General features: G+C 56.7%; 1 protein-coding gene across 1 annotated transcript; it reads left to right on the forward strand.

Moving 5' to 3' along the window:
* The first annotated feature begins 5,292 nt into the window (after positions 1–5,292).
* Icmt (isoprenylcysteine carboxyl methyltransferase) lies at positions 5,293–14,039 on the forward strand. The gene is made up of 5 exons (XM_005404099.2): positions 5,293–5,595; positions 6,608–6,696; positions 7,605–7,774; positions 8,557–8,774; positions 11,125–14,039. Exons 1-5 carry the CDS (start codon positions 5,401–5,403, stop codon positions 11,305–11,307), a joined length of 855 nt encoding a protein of 284 aa, XP_005404156.1. The 5' UTR covers positions 5,293–5,400; the 3' UTR covers positions 11,308–14,039.
* Positions 14,040–14,276: the final 237 nt, after the last annotated feature.

The following is a 14,276-nucleotide window of genomic DNA, read 5'->3' on the forward strand; positions in this document are numbered from 1 at the left end:
GCCCGCCCCCTCCGGGACAAACTCCCGGCGCCCCGCCGCGCTCAGGCCTCCAGCTGCTGCACATCTGCCCGGAGGCAGGGCGCGCGCCTCGCCCCGCCGGGTGCCCCCTCCGCCTGGTCCTCCAGCCGCGGGAGCGGCGGGGCAATTTGTCTTCTAATTACCGTCCTCCCCGCGTAGACCGCCGCCCGCGCCTTTCAACCCGGCGCATTAGCAAACCAATGAATGGCCGTGCGCGCAGCTCTCCGGCCCGCGGTGGGGCACCGCGCCGCCCCTCTCCAGTTAGTCCCGCCATAAAGCGCCCGGCTGTCTCTGTCCGCACCATGCCACTCGCTGCGCTGGGCCAGCACGCCTCCCGAGGCCACCACCCCTCCCGAGGCCGTGACCAGCAACCCCGGCAGTATGGGTGGAGCCGCTCACGTGGGGGCCCTGTGTTTCTTAGGCAGTGGAAAATTGACCGCAAAATGCGCTAATTCGCAATGTTCTGCTTTGGCGGTGGGAGGCGGGAGTCACAGCGTCACGCTCCGCCAGGGTCTGCTTAGAGGGTCCCCGCCTCCACTCGGCACGGCCTGCTGCGCCCGCTCCCCTGCGGCGCGGCACCAGGCCAAGGTCTCCCCACCTGCACCAACGCCCCCTGCTCTCCGGACTTACCACCACCACCACCAGAAATAGCCGGCTCCTCACGCCCAGGGGCTGAGGGTGGCCCAGGATCGAGGCTAGAAGGGACTGTGGTGTCCTCGATGTTTCAAAACTCTGAGACCCCTTGCTTCCACCCCTCCACGGAGTTCCAGTTCGAGCTCCTTTGTCCAGGCAGCAGCTCCCCTTCTGAGTTAAAGCCAAATCTTTGCATCCCACAAAGTCAATGGAAAAGACAGAAGTCTATGCACCTCCTTTCCAGAGACTCAGGCTGAGTTCTCGGATTCCCCTCCCCACGCATCCCCCCATCCTGGGCATCCTACCCGCAGGCCGGGCTCCAAGGGGGCAGAGCCCGGAGACTCGCTTTGCTCCTGGGGCGGGTGAGGCAGTGGATCACCCTGTCCTGACAGCAAACAGGACAAGGTGCACTCGGCGGCTGGGAAGGTCGTGGACCGACTTAGCAACCAGGCTTACGCAAATTGGGATGTAGGCCACCACCTCCCTTTCCATGTTTAGCACCGGGGTCCCCAAGGTGCCCAGAAAGGAGCACAGGTCCAGGAGGAGCGCTGGGGAAGCCCAGGCCCCCACCCCTGCTCATTCAAGGAAAAATTTCCTTCTATAATCCTGAGGGTTTACAAGCTCCCTCCTTTAAGGCTGGAGGATTTAAGCAAAATGTAGTGTGGGACTCCATGTCCATCTCTATTTGGCTTTCTTGACTTTGGCAAAAGAAAAAACATTGCATGGGGTCTGGACATGAAATGGGGATGGGGTTTGCAGACCTTAGGATGAGAGCTCACCAGATGTGCTACCCGCCCCAGTCCAGGTAACCGCCCCAGGCAACCTCTGGCCCTGAGTGGGAGCCCCTTTCTTCCTGCACTTGTGGGCATTTAAACCAATGCTAAGTGTCGGGTGTGGTGGGACATTTCTGTAATCCCAGCACTCTGGAGGCTGAAGCAGGAGGATCACTAGCAGCTGGAGGCCAGCCTGGTCTACATGAGTTCTAGGCAAGCCTGAACTAGGCAGTGAGACACTGTCTCCAAAAATAAAAACAAAACAGTGCGAACTGGAGAGCCCTGTGCAAGCTGCAGTAGATGCCAGGACGTGAAGGGAGAAATGTTCCTCCCCTCCACCCCTCCACGATGGGTTTCAAAGGAGTGAAGTGATTGCTCCATGTAATTAACTATGGGCACACAGCAAAAGCCCCGAGATGACTCGGCCAATTGTCTCCAGGGGGGCCGGAGAGGCTGCGATTGTCTAACTCTCTTTAGCTGTGTTGAGTCCCGGCAGCCTGGCAGCCAAGGACCCTTCAAGGGACAAAGGCCGGGACTGCAGAGAGTGCATCAGTGCTGACCAGGCAGACCCCGCTCAGGAACGGTGAATTCCGAGAGACTCCCATTGTCCTGGCCTTTTGTGTCTCTCCCCAACTGGCTCTAATCTTTAAATATTTACCCGGCCCCTTTGTGCCCATAGGACTTAGGCGCTTTGGGCTGGTGTGCTCATAAATCACGCATCACTGACCCATTTCTAGACTGCAGAGAAGAGTCTTTCAGTCCTCCAGCCTGCAATGGCCAGAGTAAGGCAAAGCAAACCTCAGGAAAACTGGGGTTGTCTCCCGGGGAGAGCAGGATCCAAGCTGGCCAGGGCCTCCCTGATGCCCTTCTGGCTGCCATGTGGACACGTGGACAGGCTGAAAGCCTGTGAGTAACTAGTTGCTGCAGAGAGGCTCTCTAAGAACGACTGACCTGCTGGCGGAAGGCTGAGACAGGAGGATCGCCACAAGTTTGAGACAAACCTGGGCTACACAGTGAGTTGAAAGCCAGCCTGAACTATATACTGAGACCTTGTCTCAAAGAAACCAAAAAAAAAAAAAAAAAAGGCTGACCTAGCACCCATCGATGAGGAAGAGGGAGAGGCCAGAGCTTCCTGGATCTTTTTGCTGCTTGGTTGGGCTCGGATAACACTAGGACGGGAGCAAACTTTCATCCTGGGAAGACGTTGTAGGGGTTGAAGTGCTTGGTTATCCATCAGGCTGTGAGATGCAAGAATGCCTCATTCCACCCGCACCCAAACACCTCCCTCTCCTTGCTCTGGATCCCCCTCCCTGCCCATTCTCACTGTTTAAGACCTGGAAGTTCAATTTCAGCTCAGCCTGGCGTTCAGCTTGGTAATATCTTTTTTTTTTTTTTTTTTTTTGGTTTTTCTCTGGTACCGGGAATCGAACTCACGACCTTGCGCTTGCCAGGTAGGCTCTGTGCCGCTGAGCTAAATCCCCAGCCCCTCAGCTTGGTAATATCGAGGTGGTCCTCAGGGCAGTCTACAAGAGGGAACTCACTTGGGCCCAGGAAGGAAAGTAGCTTCAGTCTGTGGTGGGACGGCAGGCTGGGGAGGGAGAAGGAGGAGAGGGCCGCAGAGGGACCCCACTGCATGAGAAAGGGCTCCTTTTGTGCCTGCCTGAAGTGCCTAGAACAAAACACATTCAAATGCTTATTTACAAGGACCGGCAAGCCGGGCTCCCCAGCGCTGAGTCGCTTCCCCCTTCTTCCTTAGATTGTGGTAGGTTTGCCGTTCCCTGAATCCGGAGAGCTGGGTGCCCCGTGGGTTGGCTTGATCAGACTGCTTTCCTCTCCGGTGGGAAGGCAGGTACGTATGTGTGCTCCCTGGGCGCAGGTGTGTATACCTGTGTGTGCGCGCGCATGTGCCCACTCTGCCGCACACGCACACGCCTAGGTGTGCGCAGATTTGCTTTTTAGCCTCTCTTCTTCATCACTGATCAGGAAGCTCTGGGCCCTGACAGATTTAGAACTGCAGCAACTCCTAAAACTTCCCGTTCCGTGCAGTCTGGCCCTGCTGGGGAGGAGGCTGCGTCCCTTTTCCTCCCCCATCTCCAGTATGGGGCTGAGGAAGGCTCTCCAGTCTGGTCACACGTTGCTTTACGCCGTAGGGAGAATGGCCAGAGTCTTCAAGAGCACCCGGGACGCTGGGGGAGGCTGAGTGCGGAGAACAAACGCCTGGGATAGAGGAGGCACTTTCCCTGGGGGTGGGGGTCCCATGGACCGAGCTCCCTACTCAGCGTGAAGGTGCGACGAGCGCCCTCTACTGGCCCTGAGGCGTCCCGGAGCGGAGGAGAGGTCTCGAATCCCGGAGCGACCACGAGAAACCGAGGACAGAAACCTGAGACACCTCTCCCGGCCCCCGGTCACAGTACTATCCAGGCCTCCTTAAATGGCCCTGCAGCTTGGAAACTTTGGTTTTATATTTTACGTTCTCTCTCCAATTCCCAGCACCCAAGTTCAGCAAAGGTCTCTTGGGGACCATTTCAACATGTTCCTGGACTTTAGGGAACAAATACCAACCCAGACCAGTGAGCAGGACGCTCATTTTACAGAAAACACAAGTTGACGGCATTGCGTTTCCGAAGTCACGAAGCCCGGCTGCAGCGCGTGCCAGACTCCATCCACGCGCCCGGACTCCGGCCCTGCAGGGACGCGGAGAGGCCAGGGGCTCCGACTCAGGTCCCGCTGCGGCCTCCACACCCAAACCACCGCCCTCCACCCTGCCCCTGCCCGGCCTCTGCCTTCCCAGTCCAGCCCCAGCCCCCCTCCTCGCCCCCCATTTCCAGCTCCCGGCGCTGCCGAAGCCTTGGGGCCCCAGGGCCTGGCCCCAGGGTCTTCACGCCCTTCCGGGTCTCCTGCTCACCGGTCCTTAGCTTCTCTCTCTCCCACCCTGCGGTTTGTTCTCGCCCTTTCCTGACTTGCTTTTCTCCTCCTCTGCAGCTCTCCGGGCTCCCTGGGGCAAGGGCCAGAAGGGGAGAGGCCGATCTACCGGTGCAATCTTACTGTTTGATAATAAAGTCTGGGGTCCTGTAGCTTGGGGATGAAGATAATTAACAATGATATAATACATACCTCAAAATACTGTAGTTAGGAGACAGGAATTCAAATGTACTCACCATTTAAAAGAAAGTTTATTTAATTTGCTGTACTGGCGAGTGAAGCCAGGGAGTATATTTTTGAGACAGGGTCTCGATAAGTTGCTCAGGTTGGCCTCGGAACTGCCATCCTCCTGCCTCAGCCTCCCGAGTGGCCGGGGTGATAGAAGTTGAAAGTGGTAAGTGTGCCCTTAAAGGAATTAAATCATTGTGGCTAATATTTCGATCATTTCCCCAGGCCCAAGTGCATGCTTCTCTTCCCCCCATGTGAAAACAGGATCGCACCGCAAAGTTTTGCGTTCTCCTTCTGTAATAAACCGCAGCGCGCCCTGACATCACCGCCGTCCCGCCTCCGGGTTTAGGCGAGCGGCTAAGCTCCGTGGCGGGGTCGCCCGGGCGTCCCGAGCCCCGCAGACCTCCCTCGCGCCTGCGCAATTAAGGGGATCCGCGGCGGGGGCGACGCGGGGCCAGGGTCGTTCCTAAGCTCGAGTTGTTCATCCGGACAGGAACTGTCTGTGTGGAGTTTGGGGCCCACTCTTAGAAGACGCCCTCGGAAGCTTCCCCGGGCCCCGCCGAGGGCCGCCGGGGCGTGGGGGACCCCAAAGAGCCCGGAAGGGCGGGGACGACGGGGCGTGGCTGGGCGGGGCGCTCTTGCCAAATTTGGGCCACTGGCCGCTCGGGGTGGCGTTCTCGCGAGAGCTCTCAGACGGCGCGCAGTTCCGGGCAGCTCCCTTCCCGGCTAGCGTCAGCGGCACAGTGCGCAGGCGCGGCCGCGCGGGTTTCCCGGGCTACGGTCTGCGCCTGCCTGTCGGTCGCGGGCTGGTCCGCCGCCCTGCGCCATGGCGGGCTGTGCGGCGCGGGCTCCGCCGGGCTCGGAGGCGCGCCTCAGTCTGGCCACCTTTCTGCTGGGCGCCTCGGTGCTTGCGCTGCCGCTGCTCACGCGCGCCGGCCTGCAGGGCCGCACCGGGCTGGCGCTCTACGTGGCGGGGCTCAACGCGCTGCTGCTCCTGCTCTACCGGCCGCCGCGCTACCAGGTGCGGGCCGGGCAGGGGTCGGGGTCGGGGTCGGGGCCCTGCAGGCGAGGGCCAGGGTCGGGGTTGGGCTCAGGATCGGAACTGCTCTTGGTAGGAGTTGGGGTCAGGATCGGGACCCGGCAGGCAGGGGTCGGGGTCGGGACCCGGCAGGCGAGGGCCAGGGTCGGGGCTGGGCTCAGGGTCGGAACTGCACTGGTAGGAGTTGGGGTCAGGATCGGGACCCGGCAGGCAGGGGTCCGGCTCGAGGCTGGGCTCAGGATTGGAACTGCACTGGTAGGAGTTGGGGTCAGGATCAGGACCCGGCAGGCAGAGGTCCGGGTCGAAGCCGGGCGGGGGTCCCGGGCTGCCGCCGTTCGCTTGGCCACATCTTCCCGCGAGTCCAGGGCTGCCTCCTACGGGCGTGTTGCTCAGGTCGCGGAGGGACCCCGCCTCTCCCGGCCGTGGGTGTTAAATTGCAGTTCGTGCAGCTCAGCAGCTGCCGCAGATGCGCAGGGGGTGGGAGCGAGCGAGCCCACGAGGTTTTTTATGTAATGTAAGGTGTGGAGTCTCACCTGCTGCGAGGTCTGAGGTCAAAGGCCCGGGTTCTCGGAGGAGGCAGGGCACTGAATCTCAGGTGTCCCCACCAGAGTCCCAGACTTGGGAACATCTGCCCAAGCCGGAGGAACAAACTTTAAGCAGTTTCCCACAGCCCTGATAATAATAGCAGTAATAGTGATGGCAGCTACAATGTATGCAACAGTTTATGCACAGGTCCACCTCCCAGCAGTCCTAGATTGTTACCCTGTGGTGTGCAGGAGCACGCCGCGGTCCAGAGAGTTGAAATACAAGGCCCGATAGCCAGAGGGGTCTGGTGCAGGATTTGAACCCAGGTAGCCCCACTTTACCCTCTTAGCCTCTGTGCAAAGGGGCTGCCTTTGCTTGCTGGTGACCTGCTTATCCCAGGAAGGTCATAAGGCTGGGTTTGGACTCTGAGAACAGCCGGTGACTTGGGCTTCTTTTGGGTCCGTTTCAGATAGCAATCCGAGCTTGCTTCCTTGGCTTTGTGTTCGGCTGTGGCGTGCTGCTTAGTTTTAGCCAGTCCTCTTGGAATCACTTTGGCTGGTAAGAAGTCCTGGGGGGTGATGGTGTTGAGGCGAGGGTGGACAGCGCAGAGGGTCAGTGTGGCATTGCCTTGTCCCTGCCTCTTATGTCTGATGGGCAGGCAGAAGGCTCTTCAGGGTCCTTTTGGTCTTCCACCTAGATGCCCACAGTTCGGACTTTGTACGCTCGTGCCCATTGGTGGACTCTGTTGCAGAAAAACAGGTCTCCCTGGCACTCTCCCTAAAGGTGCCCTCACGGCAGCTGCTGGGACAGCGTTCAGTGAGGTGCCGAGCCCTTCCCGGAAGGGGGTGCAGGTCCTCGGTGACGGGAAGGGACAGACTCTGGCCGGCCTTCCTAAGCCTTTTCCATCTCCGATTTCTATTAGGTCACGGCTAGTGCACCCCCCAGCCACAGTAGGATTTTCCCCTACACTATGATTTCAGTCCCTTGAGCCTTCTAGTCTCTGACCTGGATATGAACCATGGCTTCAAGGTAAAGAGCTTTATCTCCTACTATCAGTATGCTGAGCCATCTAATCCTTCTTTGCTGAAATTATTTTATTAGTTTTGTTGAATTTTGTTTCCGACATACATCACTACTTTATGTTGCTATTTCTCTCTTTCATTTTAAAACGTATGTTGTCATTTTACAAGGACTTAAAGGTCCATAATATCTCCTTCACCTATGGAGGTTATTTGGGTTTTTTGTCTGTGACATTCAAGATCATGACACCTCCACTTAAAAACCCCACTTTCTGCGAATCAGAGGGAGTACATGCTTTACATTCGGGCACCTGATGTCCGCACGGGCAGACTTTTAACAGGACCTTGTCACAGAACTAGGGACAGACAGTTCAGGTCCAGATCTACTCCTGTGTCTGGCTAACTCGGTTCCCTTGCCCCAGTTTACCGCTGTTTCTTTTTAAATAGGTATGTGTGCTCGCTGTCATTGTTCCACTACTCTGAGTACTTGGTGACAGCTGTCAATAACCCCAAAAGCCTGTCCTTGGATTCCTTCCTCCTGAATCACAGTCTGGAGTACACAGTGGCTGCTCTTTCTTCTTGGATAGAGTTCACGCTTGAAAATATCTTTTGGCCAGGTTAGTGCGCCCCACTTTCCCTGCCGGCAGCAAGAAGGGCAGCTGCCATGCGTGCTGAGGACGGTGACATTGTTTCACCTTTCAGTCCTAAGCTCCCCTGAGCGATTGTCCCCAGCCCTCTGTCCTCCTCACTAAGCTATTTATAAAGGACGGGCTCCGCTCGAGAATTCCACTTCGGGAGTTTGAATCGGGGACATGTTGACCTTTTGCTTTAAGCTTTGCGTAACATAGTGCACTATCTAAAGTGAGGTCTCCGTGATGGGTGTGACCCCAACCACTCATTTTCTGTGACAGGAGGAATCTCACACGAAGTTTTCATTAGCAGCAACTTCTGCATGTGGAGCAGAAATCTGAAATCAAACTTCTGAAATCAAACTTCTGAAATCAAACTCTGAAATCAAACTTCCTATTGCGGATGCAGACAACAGCTGTGGCTGCCAGGATTCTGGGTGGGACCCTGGCCCCTTCCCCACTTTTCTCACCTGTGCTTATCCCAAAGAGAAGGACACAAACCTGGGGCTGGGGACGAGAGCTGAGCACCCGTCAGCCTTGGAGGGGAAGACTGCCGTGCAGTTGGCGTTTCAAAGTGCATGGATGAACAGCAGCTTACAGTGCTGTTTTCTCTCCTCCAGTTATAATGTGCTGACCGACGCTAATTGCCCCTGGCGTGTTTCCCGACGCTTCTTTCTTTGAGCAAGGAAATCCGTTGCTTGTGAGCAGCGAGGTAGGGGCTGCACAGTCCCGGGTTCTCAGTCCCCATGGTCCCTGTGGTCTCTCCACAGAGCTGAAGCAGATCACCTGGCTCAGCGCCACGGGGCTGCTCATGGTGGTCTTCGGCGAATGCCTGCGCAAGGCCGCCATGTTCACCGCGGGCTCCAACTTCAACCACGTGGTGCAGAATGAGAAGTCAGACACCCACACTCTGGTGACGAGCGGGGTGTATGCCTGGTTCCGGCACCCGTCCTACGTGGGCTGGTTCTACTGGAGTATTGGTACCCAGGTATGGTATCAGAGATGACGCTGGTTGCCGTTAATTTACTGTCTTGGATTTTAAATTGAAATACAGTTGAGCTGTAAAATTCACATTTGAAAGGTACAATTCAGTCTCTTTTCCTGTATTCACAAGGTCCCTGGTCTCCTGCAACCTGTACTCCCTGGCATGTTTCTTTGATTTTTTTCTTTTCTTGTTTTTTTTAAATTAGTTAATTAATTAAGACAGGTTCTTGCTAGGTAGCTGTTTTGGTTTTTTTTTTGGTTTTTCTCCGGTACCGGGAACCGAACTCACGACCTTGCGCTTGCCAGGCAGGCGCTTTTGCTGCTGAGCTAAATCCCCAGCCCCTAGGTAGCTGCTTTTTGAGGCTGGGTCTTGTTATGTAGCCCAGGCTGGCCTCAGACTTGCAGCAGTCCTGCCTCAACCTCCCGAGTGCTAGGGTTAGAGGCATGCGCCACCACGCCTAGCAGGAAAATAAATTTAGTCCTTAAGGTTTTTACCATGTAGTTATAACCTGGGCATCATACACCCTTGGTGACTCCCCGTGCTGCCACCCCACCCGCGCCCCTTTGCTGCCTCCTAGTCTAGCTCTGGAGCACCCCAGAGTGGGAGGAGGGGTGGGATTATGGGAAGGTGCACCCTCAGCCATTCATGGGTGGTTCTTGCCTCTGTACCCTTGGACTTAGCAAAGCTTGGCCAAGGAACACGATATGAGTTTGGACCATTCATCCCCTCTTTGGGGAAAATCCAGCCAAGGTTCCTGGGACCCCCAGGACACTGGTGACCTCCAGTGTTACGTAGTAGGGACAGATAACCACACAGCATTTGTTTTAAAACTTTGGTGTTTTTAGCTGGGTGTGGGGGTGCACCTCTGTAATCTCAGCACTCTGGGAAGCTGAGGCAGGAGAATCACAAGTTTGAGTGCACCGTGGGCAGTTTAGCAACTTAGCAAGACCCTATCTCAAAATAAAAAATGAAAAGGGCTAAGGATGGAGCTCAGTGCAAAGGCCCTGGGTTCAATCCCCATTACCATACACACACACACACACACACACGCTTTCTATTAACACTGTCACCTTAGCAGTCACATTGCCTGAGAACAAATTGATTATAGCCAGCGAATGTGGTGTGTCCGAGACACCTGCCTACCATGTCCCTTTTAGGTTACAGGTGTTTCTCACGTTGCACCCAGCACCCACGTGTATAAATGGAGCTTGCCTTTCCTGTACTGACCCTTCCCTCACTTTCTGCAGAGCTTTATTTCTATCTTATTGGTAACCCCGGCCATGACTAGATCCACTTCCTGGCTGAGTAGCGATGTGCGGCCTGGGACTGGCACGTGTATTCCCAAGGGCACGTCCCCCGGGTGTGAAGATGCGGGCTCCGGAGTCACTGGCCAGCGCTGTCCTCGGTCTGACGCTCACTCCTTGGCCTCCCTGCCCTCACACGTTACAGGGATTGGTCACTGCTCTGAGCGCTGTCGTGGGTTGAATGGCTTCACCTTGAGAAGGGCTTGGCATGGTGCCGGGATAGCACACAACAGGGAGAGGTCGGGGGTGTTGCTCGTTCCCGGGTGGAAGCGCTCACCCGGGGAGACGCTGTGTCTGGGGGACCAGCACTCAGAGCCAGCAGGGTGCTTAGCAGGCGCTCCAGCAGCACAGAAAGCCTTTAAGGCGCAGGGCTGCTCTGGGCCTTAGCAGGCTATTTGGCTTTGGCTCAGTGGGGAGAGCTTGTGGAGTGCAGGAGGCGGGTAAGGGACACGGGGAGATGGGAGGCCGTGTGCAGCAGGCCAGGTGAGGCTTGAGGCTTGGCTGGGGTTTAGGCATTGGAGCTGTCTGGGACCAAGCGACCTGCGGGAGGAGGGTTCTGGAAGCTCACCTGGGCCACCCGAGACTCAGACCCACGAGCTGGCTGTGGGGCCAGAGGCAGGACAAGCGTGTCCAGGAATGGGGGCCCAGGACCAGCTCCTGTGAGAGGCGGTCACACTTGGGGCAGGAGGGGTCCGTCCACCTGACCCAAGCACTGGAACCCAAGAGGTCGATCTTGCCGTGTAACTTGGGACTCTCCCCTAAGAGGAACAGCAGGACAGCAGGAAAAACCCACAGCCACAGTGGTGTCACGGGCTGAGTTCTGTTAATGACACCCCGGCTCCCGGAGAACCTGAGTACTGGGTCTCCTGTGCCCATGGAGAGGAGTCCTATAGGTATCAGAGACAGATGCTGGCGGCCGTACTGGTGCATGCCCGTAACCCTCGCACTTGGGAGGCTGAGACGGGAGGATGGCCACAAGTAGAGAGAGACAAAGGTGCTTAGATACTGGCCCACTCCAACCATGACCCTCTTACTGTTTTCTCTGCTAGGTGATGCTGTGTAACCCCATCTGTGGGGTCGTCTATGCCCTGACCGTGTGGCGCTTCTTCCGAGATCGAACTGAGGAAGAGGAGATCTCGCTGATCCACTTCTTTGGAGAGGACTACTTAGAGTATAAGAAGCGGGTGCCCACGGGCCTGCCCTTCATAAAGGGGGTCAAGGTGGAGCTATGATGGGCAGGGCCAGGTGGGACCGACCACCGGGACAGAAGCGCACTGGTCGGCCACTGCAGAATGGATTTTCTTAATCATTTTCTATGTCACTAATTACTCTTCGGGAATGTCACCCAAGACCACACGGTCGGAAGGCCTTAGGACCCAAAGCCCCACTGGAGCACTCTTGTGCTAAACCCAGGTAGGGCAGGGGTTTCCAAGGAACGTGGAGCGAATCACAGCAATATTCATCAGTACCACTTCCCAAGTGACCAGGTGAGGACCTGGGCCACACGGCAGTGCCCCCAGGACCACCGTGTGTTTGCATGACATCCAGGCCTTCTCAGGAGAGGTGCACACGGCTCAGCAGCAAGTCTGCTGCCGAGGGTGGTGGGTGTCGCTGCGTGTCCGCATTAAAAATGCACTGAAAACTTTTAATTTCACAGAAAAGCACCACAGCACAGGTTTAACCTCTATCGTGTCCTTCAATGCATGTACATCCGCATAACTCTCAAGACCCTTCTAACCCTGTGACCCCTCATGCATTTAACCGTACCCACACATCTGTTTTCTGTAAATAGCAGGATAAATGCAAAGGGCCTCCCTGGAGCTTCCTAGCTCCAGCTTGTGTTTGTCAGCAAGTAAGCACAGACCCTGACACAATTTGGCCGGTGGCTTTAGGTGACTGTGGCATGCTAGGCCGGGGGACGGTGGGCCCTGGGAGCTTCCCGGGGGTCCTGGCTCTTGCTGTCCTGTTTCTGATGACAGGCAGTTCACAGATGTGTCACTTTACCCAGGAAGTGCTTACTGCTGTACGCAGACACTGCTAACCCTTGAGGAATTCCCTGCTGTCCATTTATTTGGGATTCTGCTCTCATTTTCCCATAGCTCGCGTTTTTGCGTCTCCATGTGAATCCATCCAGCAGTGTTTTCTGGGTTCTCGTCCTCCCCAGTGCTGGTTCAAGCTGCCTCTCCCAAAGGGATCCAGCACATAACCAAGCCGGCACGTCCACTCCTGAAAACAATCTTAAACAGAGCACATCATCCCAGCCGAGGTTCTGTGGGCATCTCTGTCCCGCAAGTTTGGGGAGAGGAACTGCCTTAATGAGTCAGGCAGCTGAGACCCTTGCTTAATCCTTGGTGAATCCTGGGCTAGACAGGAACTTGGTCTTGGTGTGAACCCTCCCAGGCAGCTTTGCGGGAGCACGGGTGAGGGTAGCGTTTGCCTGTGGGCCACCACACACCATGGCTTTTGAGGAGCCACCAGACCCTTGACGTGTAGCTCCCCACCTGCAGGGTGGGGCCCGTACCACCTGCCTCCCAGGGCTGTGGTGAGGACTTAGAATACCAGTGTTTGGCATCTCACATCTGACGTACTGCAGTTCTGTGCTGTGAAAGTGGCAGCCACGTGGGCTGCTTGGTTCCCTGCGCAGATCCCTAACATGTATATTCAAAAGAGCATTTTACCGGCTCAGAAACATTGCTTTTTTTCTAGATTCCATGGCTTATCTTTCTCATTGTTCTATATACCAAAGAGGCTCAATGGGTTTGTCGACTGCCAGCGCGAACCCTGCTGGCTCGAGACCCATCGGCCCTGGTGACCTCAGAGGGAGCCAGGCCTCGGGGGGACGTCAGACGCATCACTCATTGTGGGAACACGAGTCAAACCCGTCCCCAGCTGCCCCAAACCATAGTTACTGAAGCAGCCGCTGCTCCCAGGGCTGGACTGTGGCGGATGTGGTGAGATTCTGGCAGCATCTGGGTGCTCTGAGGGAATGTACTTCGCAGCTGCGTCCGAGCTGGACTGGTCCAGGCCCCAGCCCCCAGCCCCCAGCCCCCATGGGGGCTGTGGGGTTACCTGTTTGATGGATGGGGAGCAGCTAATGATGGCCCCTGGCACTGCACGTGGTAAGGCGGGGTGTTGGCATTTGATGCCAGCCTCCGTCTTCCAGAGGCCAGAAAGCCGATCTTCATGCCAGACCCAGGAGTGAAGGAGCTCGGGTCTTGGGGTTTTGCAGTGCTGCCTTGCGCCCCAGGAGACTGTTGTGTTTTGCTGTGCTTCAGGGAGTAACTCCAGGGGCTTGGGGAGGTAGCCTTTCCCCCAGCACAGCATGGCTTCCTCAGCTTCCGGGCCAAGTGGAGAGTTACGTGGGGAACGGGAATGGACGAGCTCAGAAACAAGGCCACGCTGAACAGCACCTCGTGAGACCCTGCAGGAACTGCTGCCGGGTGGCCGTCTGCAGAAGCGGTAGCGGTGACCCCTAGGCAGAAGGCCAAGGTCAGCCCCAGCATCCCTTCCTTGGTGCAGGCCGCTTCTGGAGCCTAACAACACTGAACTGTTCTGTGGCCTGGGAGGACAGCACGGTTCGTGGTGCAAACGATCGGCCCAGTCTGGCTCTGGCAGGCGTCAGCCCCAGCTCCCTGGTCACAGCCCCGCTGCAGGCACAGCGAGCCCTCTTCCTTCTCTGCACTTTCTCGCTGCCTTAGGTAGCTGCGACCCCACTGTACTTCGCTTCCGTAGCGGCTCAGCAAGGTTAGGCGACCTCAGCCTCTCTGTCTCGGTGGGAAGGGCTCATCCCGTGCCTGCCGTGGGAGGCCCCGCCACAGAGAGGGACTTACGGAGTAATTGTTCTACTCTTCTGTTTACATACAGAAATGTTTATTTAAATATTTTAAATGGAATTTTCTTTCACAGATACTGATGATTATTCCCAGTTCTTAAATCAATAAAACTGTATTTGATTTCACCGTGAGCAGCAGTGTGGTTGTGTGGGGTGCCGATCACAGGCGACCCGGGGGTCCAGAGCCACCAGCCTCAGGTCTGGTGTCTGCCCCCGGCTGGTCTGGGGAGCTGGATTCCCTTCGCCCTTCGGCTGCCTGCAGGGCTTTGGTGTTTTGAGGGGTGAACGTCCTGCTCCAGGCCATAGAGCAGCCCGGGCCCCGAGGGCTGAGGTGACAGCTGCGTGTCCATCCTGATGTCCACCCCTGTG

Source organism: Chinchilla lanigera, unplaced genomic scaffold, assembly GCF_000276665.1.
Source record: "Chinchilla lanigera isolate Chin_1 unplaced genomic scaffold, ChiLan1.0 scaffold00085, whole genome shotgun sequence".
Classification (NCBI taxonomy): domain Eukaryota; kingdom Metazoa; phylum Chordata; class Mammalia; order Rodentia; family Chinchillidae; genus Chinchilla; species Chinchilla lanigera.